Source organism: Phacochoerus africanus, chromosome 7, assembly GCF_016906955.1.
Source record: "Phacochoerus africanus isolate WHEZ1 chromosome 7, ROS_Pafr_v1, whole genome shotgun sequence".
NCBI classification, from domain to species: Eukaryota; Metazoa; Chordata; class Mammalia; order Artiodactyla; family Suidae; genus Phacochoerus; species Phacochoerus africanus.
The window spans coordinates 3889891-3902829 of NC_062550.1; the positions used below are offsets into that span (position 1 = coordinate 3889891).

Genomic DNA, 12939 nt, shown 5'->3' on the forward strand with positions numbered 1-12939 from the left:
CCCCAGAAAGGCTGGCCTGGCTAACAACTGTTGAGCCAAGGGTCAGCAGAAAAGTCAGAGGTCATGGCTGTGATCCGCAGGGCCTTGCGGTCCAGGAGCTCCAGGAGCCCGAGGATTAAGGAAGAAAGAAGGATGGGCGGGTGCTTGTGAGCCCAGCGCCATCGGTCTCCAGGCTGGGGGCTCTGGGCCTGGGTCCGCTAGTGGAGACGCCCTGGCAACCCACTGTCACCAGGTGGGTGGGTTTGGAAGTGGCCTGTTCCCAGCCACAGCTGAGCATGGATCCTGGCAGAACCTCTGTTTTGGGGCCCCCTGTGCCCCAAAAGGGCAGGCGGGGGTCTCCCCCCTGGCAGCCATCATCACCCTGAACACCTCCAGGCTCCTCCCCTCCTTTCTGAGTTCACGTCCAGCCCCTACTCCGTCCATGACTGGTTTTGTCTCTTGTTCCCCGTCCCCCGCCCCCCGCCGCCGCCCCGGTTTTCTCATTAGCAAGCTGGGTATGAGAGCCCCCAGCAGGGTGGGGAACAAGTGTGTGCCAGGGCACTCCAGGTGCAAGGAGTGGGGCACCAGGGTGCTTGGCAGCCACCAGGCAGCGCTTCCTCGCCCCCCGCCCGCCTTGGCCCCAGTGGGCGGGTGGGCAGGAGGATGTGTTTGGAGGGCTCCGTCTTTAAAACACGTCCCCAAGTCAGCGAGGCGATCAGGATGGAAGCCAGGAGACGGCTCGAGGGGGGAACGTCGCCCGGGCCTGGCGAGGCGCAGCTCCAACATCCCCCCGCCCCCCGGGCCGCCGAGGGGGCGCCCGCAGCTCCAAAACTCCCACGGGACGTGGGGCCGGGCAGTCCGGGGGTGGGAGAGGCCCTTGAGCCGCAGCCGTCGACTTGGGGCGCCTCCCCCCGCTTCCCTCCCGGCGCCCCCCTCCCCCAGCGCCCCTACCTCGGGCCGCCAGCAGCGAGAGGCCGCCAAGCAGCAGCAGCGGCAGCGGGACCCGGCGCGACGGGGCGGCGCGCTCCATGGGGCGGCGGGCGGCGGAGCGGACAAAGGCGCGGGGGCGGCGGGCGGGCGGGCAGCGCGGGCTCCGAGCTCCGGCCGAGCCTCCGCAGCCAACGCAGGGCCCCGGCCGCGCGGTTCAATTATCCCGCCCCGGAGGAGGGCGCGGCGGAGGCGGGGCCAGGGGGCGCCCGCTCCCCCTCCCCCTCGACCGCTCCCCGCCCGGGACCTCGGGGCCCCCTCCCTCCTGGCGTCCCCCCGCCCCGCCCCAGCAGCGCGCGGGCCCAGGGCCGGGGAGGGAGCAGGGACCCTCGAACTGCTCCCTGTGGGGAGTGGCGAAGGGGGGCGCTTTCGGAGCGTAGCACTCCCACCCCCCTCATCCCCCCTCATCCCCCCTCATCCCCCCTCATCCCCCCTCATCCCCCGCCCCGGGCTCGGGTGAAACTCGATCCCCTCCCCCCCCCCGTGGGCGGGCTGGGTAGCAAAGGTTAGCTCCGCCCAACTCCGCGGGCAGGGCGGGGGAGGGGGCCCTGGGCGGCGGGGGACCCGTGGGTAGGAAGCGCCTTCTTTGGAGGCGGGGGAGTAAGGGGAGGCTCCGGTCCCCAAAGAACCCCCACCCCCACCCCGAACACACTGTCTGCTCGTTTCCCGCTCTCGATCTCCCTGCGCGCCGGCTCCCAGGGTTCTGCGAGTCGGTGGCTGACCCCCGGTGTGTCCTGGGCTGCGTACCGGCCCTGCCCTCAGGGGACCCCCAGTCAGTCCTGCCGCACACAGACGCCATCAACCAACATCCCAACACCGGTGAGTGTGATGAACCCCCAACTCCCAAGCTCGAGGGAAAAGCGATTCCTTTGGCTGGCGAGGAAACAGCCTTGGAGCTGGACCTGCCAGAGCCACCTCTTTGTGTAGCGATTCATGACTGCCACCCGTCAATGGTTACTGAGGACGATTTAGTCTGTAGACTGTTTAAAAGAAAAACGAAAACAAAATGTGGGCAGGGGAAGATGAGGAGCCATGGAATGAGACCCACATGACATTAGCCAAGTGTAGATGTCGCCTGACCCAGCCGTCTTACCCCAGTTTACACCCAGCAGAAAGGCATACACGTGTCTGTGCTGGGAGGCAGAAAGGCATGCAGCAGAGGGTTCACTGCAGCACAGTTCATAAGAGCTTCCAACTGGGAAGGGCCCAGCCTCACCAGCAGCAGGGTGAGAACACTGGCCAGTCAGCATGGAGCAGGACACAGCCCTGAAAAGTGAGAGCCCTACAACCAGGGCAGAAATAGGAACGGTTCTCGGAAACCATGCTTCTCAGATGGTTCTCAGCCACCATGGAGCTGGACGCCAAAGAGCTCTAATGGCCAGATTCTCTTGTTATAAAGAACAGGAACGGTGCTTGCTTCCAGAGCACATATACTCAAACTGGAACGGTATAAGGAAGATCAGTGTGGCCCCGGAGCAAGGATGACATGCAAAGTCGTGAAGTGTTCCGCGTTTTAACTGTTGCATTCGGAGTGGTTGACCAATGGGGCCCTGCTGTGCAGCACAGGGAACTGTATCTAATCACTTGTGATGGAACGTGGTGGAGGATCATGTGAGAAAGAGAATGTATATACATGTATAACCAGGTCCCCTTCCTGTAGAGCAGAAATTGACAGTAGATTGTAAATCAACTATAGTAAAAACATTTTTTTTACTAAATGAAAAAAAAAAAAAAAAACAGGAGCAAGTTAGGAGTCAGGAGAGTGACGGCTCTGGGGATGAGTTAGGAATTGCAGGGGACATGAGGAGGCTTTCAAGAGGTGGGGGGCAGGGGACTGGTTAGGATGTTTTTAAAATCTGTCTCAGTTTCAAGGTTGGGTTCAGTTTGTGCGAATTGATCAAGCTATTTACTTATGATATGTGCCCTTTTCTGAATGAATACTCCTTTTTTTTGCTTTTTGCTTTTTGCTTTTTAGGGCCACACCCATGGGATATGGAAGTTCCCAGGCTAGGGATCCGATCAGAGGTACAGCTGCTGGCTTATACCCCAGCCACAGCAACTTAGGATCCGAGCGACATCTGCTACCTACACCACAGCTCACAGCAAGGCCAGATCCCTGACCCACTGATCGAGGCCAGGGATCAAACCTGCATTCTCATAGATAGTACTGGGATTCATTTCTTTTGTGCCACACGGGAACTCCCTATTTTTTTTTTTTTTCTGCACCCACTGCATGTGGAAGCTCTCTCACCAGGGAGTGAACGCACACCACAGCAGAGACCCTAGCCTCTGCAGAGACGACGTTGGATCCTTAACCCACTGCACCGTGAGAGAACTCCTGAATGCTGCATTTAAAAATAAAAAACAGAGGGAGTTCCGGTTATGGCACGACGGGTTACGAACCAGACTAGCATCCATGAGGATGCAGGTTTGATCCTTGGCTTCCCTCAGTGGGTTAAAGATCCAGCGTTGCCTGGGCTATGGTCTCGGTCACAGGCTTAGCTCAGATCCTGTGTTGCTGTGGCTGTGGTGTAGGCCGGCAGCTGCAGCTCGGACGGGGCCCTAGCCTGGGAACCTCCATGTGTCACAGGTACGGCCCTAGAAAGACAAAAAAAAAAAAAAAGGGCTATATAAAAGCTATGTTTATGTAGCTACAGATCAAAAGAGAGCTCCATGAAAATGGATGTTGTGTTTGACTAGTGAAAAGGTTATTCTTAATTTTTAATTTTTAGGGAACACTTGAGAGAGAGAGGACTCATTGTCCTGGAAACCTGGAGCCACATATAATTCCTACACCTACCCTGGACTCTGGGTTTCTTGGCAACCAAGGTAAAAAGCCATCTCATGAGCGCTTACGCAGCCCCTGTTTTCTCATCAGAGGAAGTGCGGCATTTTGTCGGGAGAGACAAGGTTCTTTTTGGCCCTAAATTCGAATCCTTTTCCTTCTGGGTCTTTAAGTAAAGGGACGGGAAACGTGACGAGCAATGCATTTGCTTCTATTTTGCAGAAGATGGGATGGTCTTAAAGAGGTTCCACTTGGGGGACTGGGGACCGGGGAGGCCCCCCCCCACCATCTGGTCCCCGGTCCAGGGCGCCATGATCCACCCCTAGGGTTCTGCTCCAAGCAGGAGGTCATTCATTGTGTCCCGTTGTGACAGCCCAGCTTTCTCTCCTCTCAGAGGAGCAGAACAAATGGTCACCCTGCCCCCCGTAACGAATCATTCGCTGTTTGTTTGAAAGATGACTCTTGGCACACGTGAACTGTTTCTCTCCCCAAGTCAGAAAGCAAATGGCTTTGACACTGCCCAGCCTCTGCAGGACATGCCTGCTGTGGTTCTTGCACCTGGGTGGTTTCCTGAGGGCAGCAGCTGCCCTGGCTTCTGCCCGCCCCTCCAGGCGCATCCTGGCCCTGCAGCCCTCACCCTGGAGGTGGCGGCCCCTGGGCCTTTGCACGGCTCCTAGAACCCAACTAAGCACCTCCCCCTCCCCTCCTGCCTCTCAGCTTTGCCTGCCTGTCCTGCCCTTCGGGTCTCAGCTGAGATGCCACCCCCTTTATGACACTTATCTTGCTTCATGCTCCTGTCTTTCTCTGTTAAAGGGTGGTTTTTCTCCACCCGCTAGCCCATACGCTCCCTGAGGGCAGGGGCTGTGTCTGCATACCTTTGGTGCTCATTAAATCCTGTTGAGTGTATGAAGGGTGAAAGCCGTGTCTTTGGCACCTGGCCGTGCGGCATGTGAGAAGAGCTCAGCTTTGAGGCAGAGCCATGCCCAGCATCAGGGCCTCTACTGAGATGGGCATTCCCACCGCACCACCCCCGACATGATGCCTGGCTAGAGACCGCCTCTCAAGGAGATGGCAGAGCTGGTACCCTGTATGGCCCCGGGCACTGCCCTCTGCCATCCTAGGAGGTGGCCGAAAGCTGCCGTCTCCATTGCCGGACCCACTCACTCAGTCCCTTCTCTGCTACGCTAGTGTCTTTCCTCGCTGACAAAAAAATTCCATCCCATCCCAGAACGAGAGCTTCCAAATGATGCCACGTACACAAACTGGAGGGCCCCTGGGTTCTCCCCGCCCTCCAGTAGACATCCCTCTCCTGACTCCCACACCCTTGAACCTGTGCCCCCCCCCAAAGCTTGGCTCCTCCACATTCCTGTCTTAGGTCAGGTGGTGACCAGGGAGTGACCGGAAGTCCCTGACTGGTCCCATGACCCCTGTGATGATTCAGGATGCAGCTCCCAGCGGCCCCCCACCTTTGCACATCTCCAGCTTTAATCCCACTTCACACGTACAGCCAGCGTGAGGAAGGCGTGCCCTCCCCTCTGCGTGAACCCTGTTTCACGGCAGGGAAAGCAGAACCAGAGTGGAACCTGCCGGCCTCACATGGACCAGCTGCTGGGCCAGGAAACACCCCAGGCGAGCCTGGGTCCTGAGTCCACACGTTCATCACCACCCCCCAGCGCCCACCCAGTACAGTGGCAGGTGCTTGGTTAGTGTTACAGGTGAAACTGAGTCACTTCACCCCCACCCCCCGCCCGCCCCACCAAAAGCCACAAACTGAAACCCTAACCCCTAGTGCTTCTGAATGTGACTCTTTGGAGTCAGGGCCTCTGAAGAGGTCATTAGAGTGGTCCCCAATCCAGAGTCGCTGGGGTCCTTAGAAGAAGGGACAAGGACACAGACACACACAGAGGAAAGACTGTGTGAGGACACAGGGTGAGAAGGACCATCTACACGCCAAAGAGAGCCACGTCAGAAGGGACAGACACCTGCCTCTCCAACTTCTGGCTTCTAGAACAGAGGAGACAAGTTTCTAAGTCCCCAGGCTGTGGCTCTTTGTTACGCAGCTCTAGCTGACTAATAGAGTTAGAGAGGGTGGGAGAGAGGTATTCTGTGTGTGGCAGGGAAGGAAGCAGGTGAGGAGCCACAACGGCCCAGGGAGCTGGAGAACCTCAGCTTTGCCGGGACTCTCCAGGGACCAGAAGAAGGATTATCAGGGCAAATTCAAATAAAACCATCATCAGTGCTCCAGTTGTGGCTCAGCAGGTTATGAGCCCAACTAGTATCCATGAGGATATAAGTTCCATCCTTGGCCTCGCTCAGTGGGTTAAGGATGCCGTGAACTGTTGTATAGGTCCCCGATGTGGCTTGGATCTGGCGTTGCTGTGGCTGCGGCGTAAGCCAGCAGCTGCAGCTCCAATTCGGTCCCTAGCCTAGGAACGTCCATATGCTGTGGGCGCTGCCCTGAAAAAGAAAGAAAAGGAAAAAAACCACCATCATTTTGTGTGTTTGTTTTGCAGCCCCACCCATGGCACATGGAAGGTCCTGGGCCAGGAATGGATTGAATCCAAGCCACAGCTGCCACCTACCCTACTGCTGCAGCCAACACGGGCTCCTTAACCCACTTTGCCACAGAGGGAACTCCCACCATCCTTTACGTTCATATGAAAACATAGTTCTTGAGGAGCTGTACTCTGCTTTGAAGACGAAAGCTCCTGCCCCACACAGACAAAAGCCCAGAAAACAGAAAAGCCCACGAGGACCGGAGGTTGGGCGGGGGGCGTGCATGATGCTTGGCTGCCCTAAGAGCCAAAGGGAAGGGGAAGGGGAAACGCGATTGTTAAAAAGATTAAATGCATCGAAACTCCTGCGGTCCAAAAAGAAGAGGAGGAGGAGAAGCCACCACAGGACCGTGAATCGCCTGTAATTTTGTTTTGACAAAATGAAACTCTAACTGCTGAGGTTCTGGAAAAATTGTCCCCAGACCCCCCTGGGGGCAGCCGTGGCGCCTGAGACGGCCCTGGATTTGGGGATGTGCTGGTGTCCGGGGAGATGTGCTTTCCTCCTGTCGTTGGCCATGGACTGAAGGGGGATAACCTTTGCCTTCGCTGCCCGTCCCGCGGAAGGAAGGCGATGGTAACCGAGCTGCACCCTCTCCCCACCTTTGCCGGAGACATTCCTCACTTCAAAGCCCGGTGGGGAGGCCCTGCTTTCTTCCCTCTCCAGAAGCTAAACTCTCACGTCTCCTTGCCAGCCTCCCCCAAAGCTGGGCTGCGGGCCTCTGACCAAGGCGAGGCCGCCTCACGTAACTGCCCCAGATTTTGTAGAGGCAGCTGGGGATGGAAAGCATCAGAGTTGGAGGCGAATCCATTTTGTGAGCAGCTAGAAGCAGCAGCAGCAGCCGCTGCACCAATGTGGAATTTCTGGAGTCAACGTTGGAAGCAGAGCGAGCGGTGGTGTCCGGTGTCGCGTGGCCTGGTGCCAGGGGGCAGTGACTTCACCTGTCGGGTTTTGTGGCCTGAATCTGGCTGTAGCCCCGGCTTTACGCCAAATGTGCCTGGTCTAGCTCAGCTTTTGGGTTTGGTCTGCAGGCTAGTCCTAATAATTCTACGAGCTGCCCAATACCATTTCAAGACATTTCTTTCTGTTTACATTGGCCAGAGCTGGTTCCACAACTAAGAGTCCTGATTGACACTGGAATGTCACAGAATTGGTGCAGGTGTGGGCGGTCCCCTGGAGATGGTGGACACTGAACCGGGGGCTTAATTTGATCCCATCTGGAGGTAATATCTGAGCATGACTTGAGTTGCCTCTGGTCAGGGGAAAGTTAATAACTTGCAGTTGTATGGGAGAGAGTTGAGTTGAATTAAGAAAAACAAGTTTGTATGTAAGAAGCAAGAGGATCTGGGTGTTTTGAGCAGCTCGGGGTTGGGGGGGGCGTGGTAGGTACCTTTACCAAATGAAGCCCAGCCCCCTCTTCTTTGAGATCTCCAACTTTTATGAACATTTTGCAGGTTTCTTTCTTTCTTTTTTTTTTTTTTAAGGGCCACACACTCAGCATATGGAAGTTCCCAGGCCAAGGACCGAATCTGAGCCACAGCTGCAGCAATACCAGATCCTTTAACCCACTGCCCTGGGCCGGGGATCGAACCCGAGCCTCTGCAGTGACCCAAACCGCTGTAGTTGGTTTCTTAACCCACTGCACCGGAGTGGGAACTCCTTGCAGTTTTTTTTTTTTTAAGCACAGATTTTACTTACGTCTTACTACTTTAATTCCGAACACTTTATGTGTTTCATTGTCATTCTGAATGGAATAGTTTTTCCATCATGCTTTATAATTTGTCATTGCTGATATAAAGGAAAGCAAATAAGATTTCACATATTTATTATGTACAATCATATTTATTGCCATGAGGTTTTTAATAGAAACATCAACTTAAATGGAAACACAACAACTAGGGTGTAATATGGAGTAAGAGTTAAGGAGTTCCCATTGTGGCTCAGCGGTCATGAACCTGGCTAGTATCCATGAAGAGGTGGGTTCAATCCCTGGCCTCGCTTAGTAGGTTAAGTGTCCAATGTTCCTATGAGCTGTGGTGTAGTTCGCAGATGTGGCTCGGATCCTGCTTTGCTGTGGCTATGGTGTAGACTGGCAGCTTTAGCTCCGATTTGATTCCTGGGAACTTGCATATGCCCTGGGTTCAGCCCTAAAAAGCAAAAAAAAAACCAACCAAACAAACAAAAAAACAAAAAGAGGAATGGTTAAGTGAATACATGACAGAGCCCCACTATGGAATATCACGTAACTCTTTAAATTTAAACTATGTAGACTGTTGCCACAGAGGTGTTTGTTTTTTAATAAAATAAAAATGAAAGAAGAACTTAAAGTTTCATATACGTTAGGCTTTGGTAAAATACATGTAAATATGGGGAAATATCGGAAGAAAAAGGCAGCATCATTAGGGTAGTGGCATTTTGTAGGTCTTTCAACACTAAACATGTTATTCTGTATGTGTGTTACTTTTACACTGAAAAAAAGTCTAAAACAGGCCTTGTTCCATTCTGCAGAACTTGTCTCTCTTTTTTTTTTTTTTTCCCCTGTCTTTTTGTCCTTTTAAGGCCCCACCCACAGCATATGGAGGTTCTCAGCCTAGGGGTTGAATCAGAGCTGTCTGCCGGCCTACACCACAGTCACAGCAACGAGGGATCCAAGCCACGTCTACAACCCACACCACAGCTCACGGCAACGCCGGATCCTTAACCCACGGAGCGAGGCCAGGGATCAAACCTGAGGTCTCGTGGTTCCTCGTCGGATTCATTTCCGCTGCCCCACGACAGGAACTCCTGCAGAACTTGTCTTTACAAAGCCCCCAGTTCTGTCTGTCTCCTAGGAAAACCAGCCATTGTTTCTTTGTTTTGACTTCTTTTAGATTTATAATATACTTTAACTCTAACCACGTTGCAAACAATGGGGAAGACGGGAAAAAGAATTACCCCGCGGATCCCATCCTCTTGACACAAGTGGAATTGTGGTGTCTTTATTTCCAGTATTTTATATGCATCGTTTACATAGCTCGTCTCGGGGTACAGAGTTGGTAACCCGATTTCCTTAATTAACATTCTCTCCTAACCAAGCTCGGCGTGGCTGCAAAGCCTCCACAGCCATCCCGCCTGCTGGCCAATAAAACCCCATCCAGTCGTGGAAATGGCCTCAGCTCATTCCTCTATTGCATATTCGGGCGGAGTCCAGTTTCTTTGCTGGTCGAAGAAATACTGCACAGACCGTTTATTTGTTCGTGAGCCTTTCCATGGTGGGGATTATTTCTTTAGGACAGATTCCCAGACGTCAGACGAGTGGGTCAAAGGCCACACTGCACTGAACGAGCATGCGTCTCTTTCTCCGTTGGCCCCAGCCACCTGCCATTCGCTGGAAGGACACATGGTTCTAATTAGAGGCCTGAACTTTGCTCATAGGTTCCAGCTGCGTGCATGGGGGAGCCGCTGGGGTCTCCGCAACCAGAGCAAGCTTGTTCAGCTAAAAGGTGGGTGCCGGGAGTCTCTGTACGTCGTGTTCCAAAGAATGCAGCAAGCTTCTGATTGTGTGGATTCATATTTTCGGAAAATCTGTTTAGCCACGAGCCTTCCCAAGTGTCTGCTTTGCTTAGCAAGGAGCAGGCCCACCAGACCGCCTTACCGTTGTCCCTCCCTGCAACTCAGGGTTTATGAAAGCCTTTCGTCCGTCTTTGCTTCAAACTGCCCCCATTCTACAGATGAGGAAAACTGAGGCTCGAATGGGTGAAAGTGTGTGACCACACAGTAGTTAAGTAGCAAAGCCAGTGCTTGATCCGGTCCCTCCAGCTCCAGGGCCATTTCAGAATCCATCCATCCGTGTTGGATGGGATTTGTTGATCCGCAGACACTGAGCACAGATCTGTGTCAGGCCCTTTGCGGGGCCCTTGAGAGCCAGAGGGGTCAGGCCTGGCTCCCTGGAGGCTCGTGGTCTGGGGGAGACCACGGGTGCCCTTGGTAGAAGCAGGCTGCAGGGGACAGGCACTCTCAAGGGTGCCCAGCAGAAGTCGGCCAGGCAGGCGAAGGTGAGAGGGAAACAGAGGAGGAAGGGCTGATGCATTTGACCTGCTCGGGGGCCTGGGCCTGGCTCTCAGGAAGTTCAGCTCCCCATCTCCCCATGGAGACAGCCTGTGAAGCAAACCCTAAAGGAAGCTGATCCGGATTCCCTGTACACACAGAGTGCCAGGGGACCAGGTTGGAGACCCAGACTCACTCATGTCAGTGTCTTCTGACCGCTAAGAGCAAGCCTTGACCGCACAGACCTCTGCTGAAGCCCTACCTCCACCCCGCGCTGGCTGGCTGACCTTGGGCAGGTCACCTGCTCTGAGCCGCATCGGGTAACCTTTCTTGATAAAAAAAGTTTATTGATATCACCTTCATACGGGTGTTGGGAGGATTAACTCGGATACCGTATATAAAGCGTCTAGACCTGCGCTTAGCGCGTGGAACCGTTCTGCTGAGTGTTAGCTGTGATGGAGAAGTGGGGCAGGGGGAAGAGGAGGATGTAGGGGCCACTGATCTTGGAAGGCTTCATGGAGACCCTGAGATGGGAGCCAGGAAGGGGATGCAGGGTCCCGTGGGCAGAGTCCCGTGGGCGGAGAGGTGCCCAAAGCAGAGAGAACAGCCAAGGTTTGGAGAGAGGCCCTGGCCTCTCCAGATGGGCCTGGCGTTCCTGTGGTGTTTGCAGCTCTCTCCTGGGATGTCTCTGTGGAGCCCTGACTGAGGGCCTGGCACCGTGCCACCTGTTGGCACATCATCAGCTCAGATCCTCCTAGAAACCTTGGGAGAACTGCCATTGCACAGACAGAGTCACTGGGGCATGGGGCGGGGGTGGGGAGCTGGAAGAACCCTGGATCCAGGTGTGCCCTCTGCTCAGGGCACAAGGTGGCCTTTTCCAATGCCTTGCCTGTGGCCGATGGCCCTGGCTTCTTCTGCTTAGCTGGAAGGCCCTCACCTTCCTTTGGGCCACTAGGTTTTGCTCAGGGCTGCTTCCCGCTTCCTCTTGTGGCCATGCATTGGGTGTGGCCAGGAAAAGCCTTGCATGCACTGCCAGCTTTACAGCAAGATCCCGGGCCAAGCACCCCGGCTGTCCTGGAGGGCCAAGATATTTGTGGCTGTGGCCATGGCACTGCCCAGAGCCCAGCCAGCCCCACGCCCACTGCTCCCTCCTGCAGTGCCCGGGACAGTTGGGCCACAGCAAGGGGATCTTGCCGTGTCTCTGCTGGCTCCTCGCTGTCTGCAGGACCCCGTCCAGGACCTCAGACTGCTGCACGGGGCCTGGAACACTCTGCCCTGCATCCCTCAGTTACATCTTCAGCCTCTTCTTTCTGCACACCCAGCAAATGGCTCACTCATCCCCTCACTCAACAGGTATTCTCTTGAAGATAATGTTATTTCTCCATCCTTACTCCCACTCCCAGTGGCTTTAAATACTGTGCTTTGTTTTTCAACTGTTTGACTATGTTCTGCTTAGAATGTGCTTTTCTTCGTATTTATCCTGTTTGGGGTACATTGAGCTTCCTGAATCTGGGGGGCAGGGAACATCCTATTCTGATCACAGAGACACAGCGATGCCTGGAGACATGGTCCCGCCCAAAGGAGGTCACAGGTGTGAACCAAACAAGGGAAGGGCAATTCCATGTGCTTCGTCTATGACAGACGGACACACAGGGACAAGGACATGCAGAGGAGAGGAGACAGGTAACCCAGACGAGGGGCAGAGGGGTCTCCCCAGAGAGGGAGCATCCCCCTGGGTGAGAACCCCCTGGGGAAGGGGAGGATGTTCCTGCTGGAAGCCACCAGCACGTGCTCTCTGCACCGACCTCTAGGGGGCGACCACTGCCCCACAGCCCTGGGGGTCAGGATCCACCCCCGCACTTCTCTGGGGGGGTCCATGGCCCCCAGCAGGTTGGGAGGGAGGAAGGGGCTGCCAGGCACGTGGCCCACCAGGCACTCAGCAGCACCAGTTTCTCAAGCAGCTCTTGGCTTTCAAGGCACCACCTTTGCCCTGAGTTCCAAAAGTCCATCCTGAAGCGAAGGCAGCACTGTAGCCTTTGCCCTGAGGCGTGGATCACACTCCTGCACACCCATCTGTTTTAACACATCTCCTTTTTTGTTTGTTTTATTTGGTTTTTTTTTTTTTTGGTTGGTTGGTTAGTGTTTTTTGTGGGTTTGTTTTTTTTTTGTATTTTGGCCATACCCATGGCCTTCAGAAGTTCCGGGGCCAGGGATCGAACCCGAGCCACAGCAGTGACCACGCTGGATCCTTGAGCCCCTGCACCACCAGGGAACCCCTAACACACGTCTTAATGTCAAATGTTTTAAATAATCCATTCAACTGGTATCACTAAGCGCCTGATGCTGTCTGACCTTGAGCGAGGGATTGAAAATGAGGAAATCAATGAGTCCCAGTCCTGCCCTTGGGGAAGAGGCTGATGAGAAACATTTGGGGGCCAGCCATTGGGCAGACTGCTTTCAAGCCAATGTGCTGTAATTTTCTTTCTTTCTCTTTTTTTCTCCCTCCACATGGGGTTAAGCTTTAGAAGTATGTTTGGCCAGTACTTTTAACAACCTGCCCTGCTCCCAGCCAGTATTTGTTATCGGTCTGAAAGAACATTGGAAGCAAG

At 54.6% G+C, this 12939-nt stretch overlaps 1 protein-coding gene, 1 long non-coding RNA gene and 1 other non-coding gene across 8 annotated transcripts in view; 2 read left to right on the forward strand and 1 right to left on the reverse strand.

Moving 5' to 3' along the window:
- FBLN1 (fibulin 1) overlaps positions 1 to 1103 on the reverse strand; it is an 87589-nt gene extending 86486 nt beyond the window's left edge. The window contains exon 1 of one of the 2 annotated variants that reach the window (XM_047785992.1): positions 931 to 1097. In XM_047785992.1, the coding sequence (XP_047641948.1) occupies positions 931 to 1009 (79 nt within the window). In that variant the 5' untranslated portion in view covers positions 1010 to 1097. Of the gene's footprint in view, positions 1 to 930 lie in introns of both variants that reach the window. The other variant, XM_047785993.1, reaches the window with a different exon arrangement.
- Positions 1104 to 1516: 413 nt separating this feature from the next.
- Positions 1517 to 12939, forward strand: part of LOC125130545 (uncharacterized) — a 29628-nt gene continuing 18205 nt past the window's right edge. For 2 of the 5 annotated variants that reach the window (XR_007135734.1, XR_007135733.1), the window contains exons 1-2: positions 1517 to 1785; positions 3699 to 3795. This is a non-coding gene — a long non-coding RNA (uncharacterized LOC125130545). Of the gene's footprint in view, positions 1786 to 3698; positions 3945 to 9718; positions 9839 to 10491; positions 10805 to 12939 lie in introns of those variants that run through there. The other 3 variants (XR_007135732.1, XR_007135731.1, XR_007135730.1) reach the window with 3 other exon arrangements.
- On the forward strand, positions 2376 to 2482 carry LOC125131931 (U6 spliceosomal RNA). The gene has a single exon (XR_007136102.1). It is a non-coding gene; the product is annotated as a U6 spliceosomal RNA (small nuclear RNA).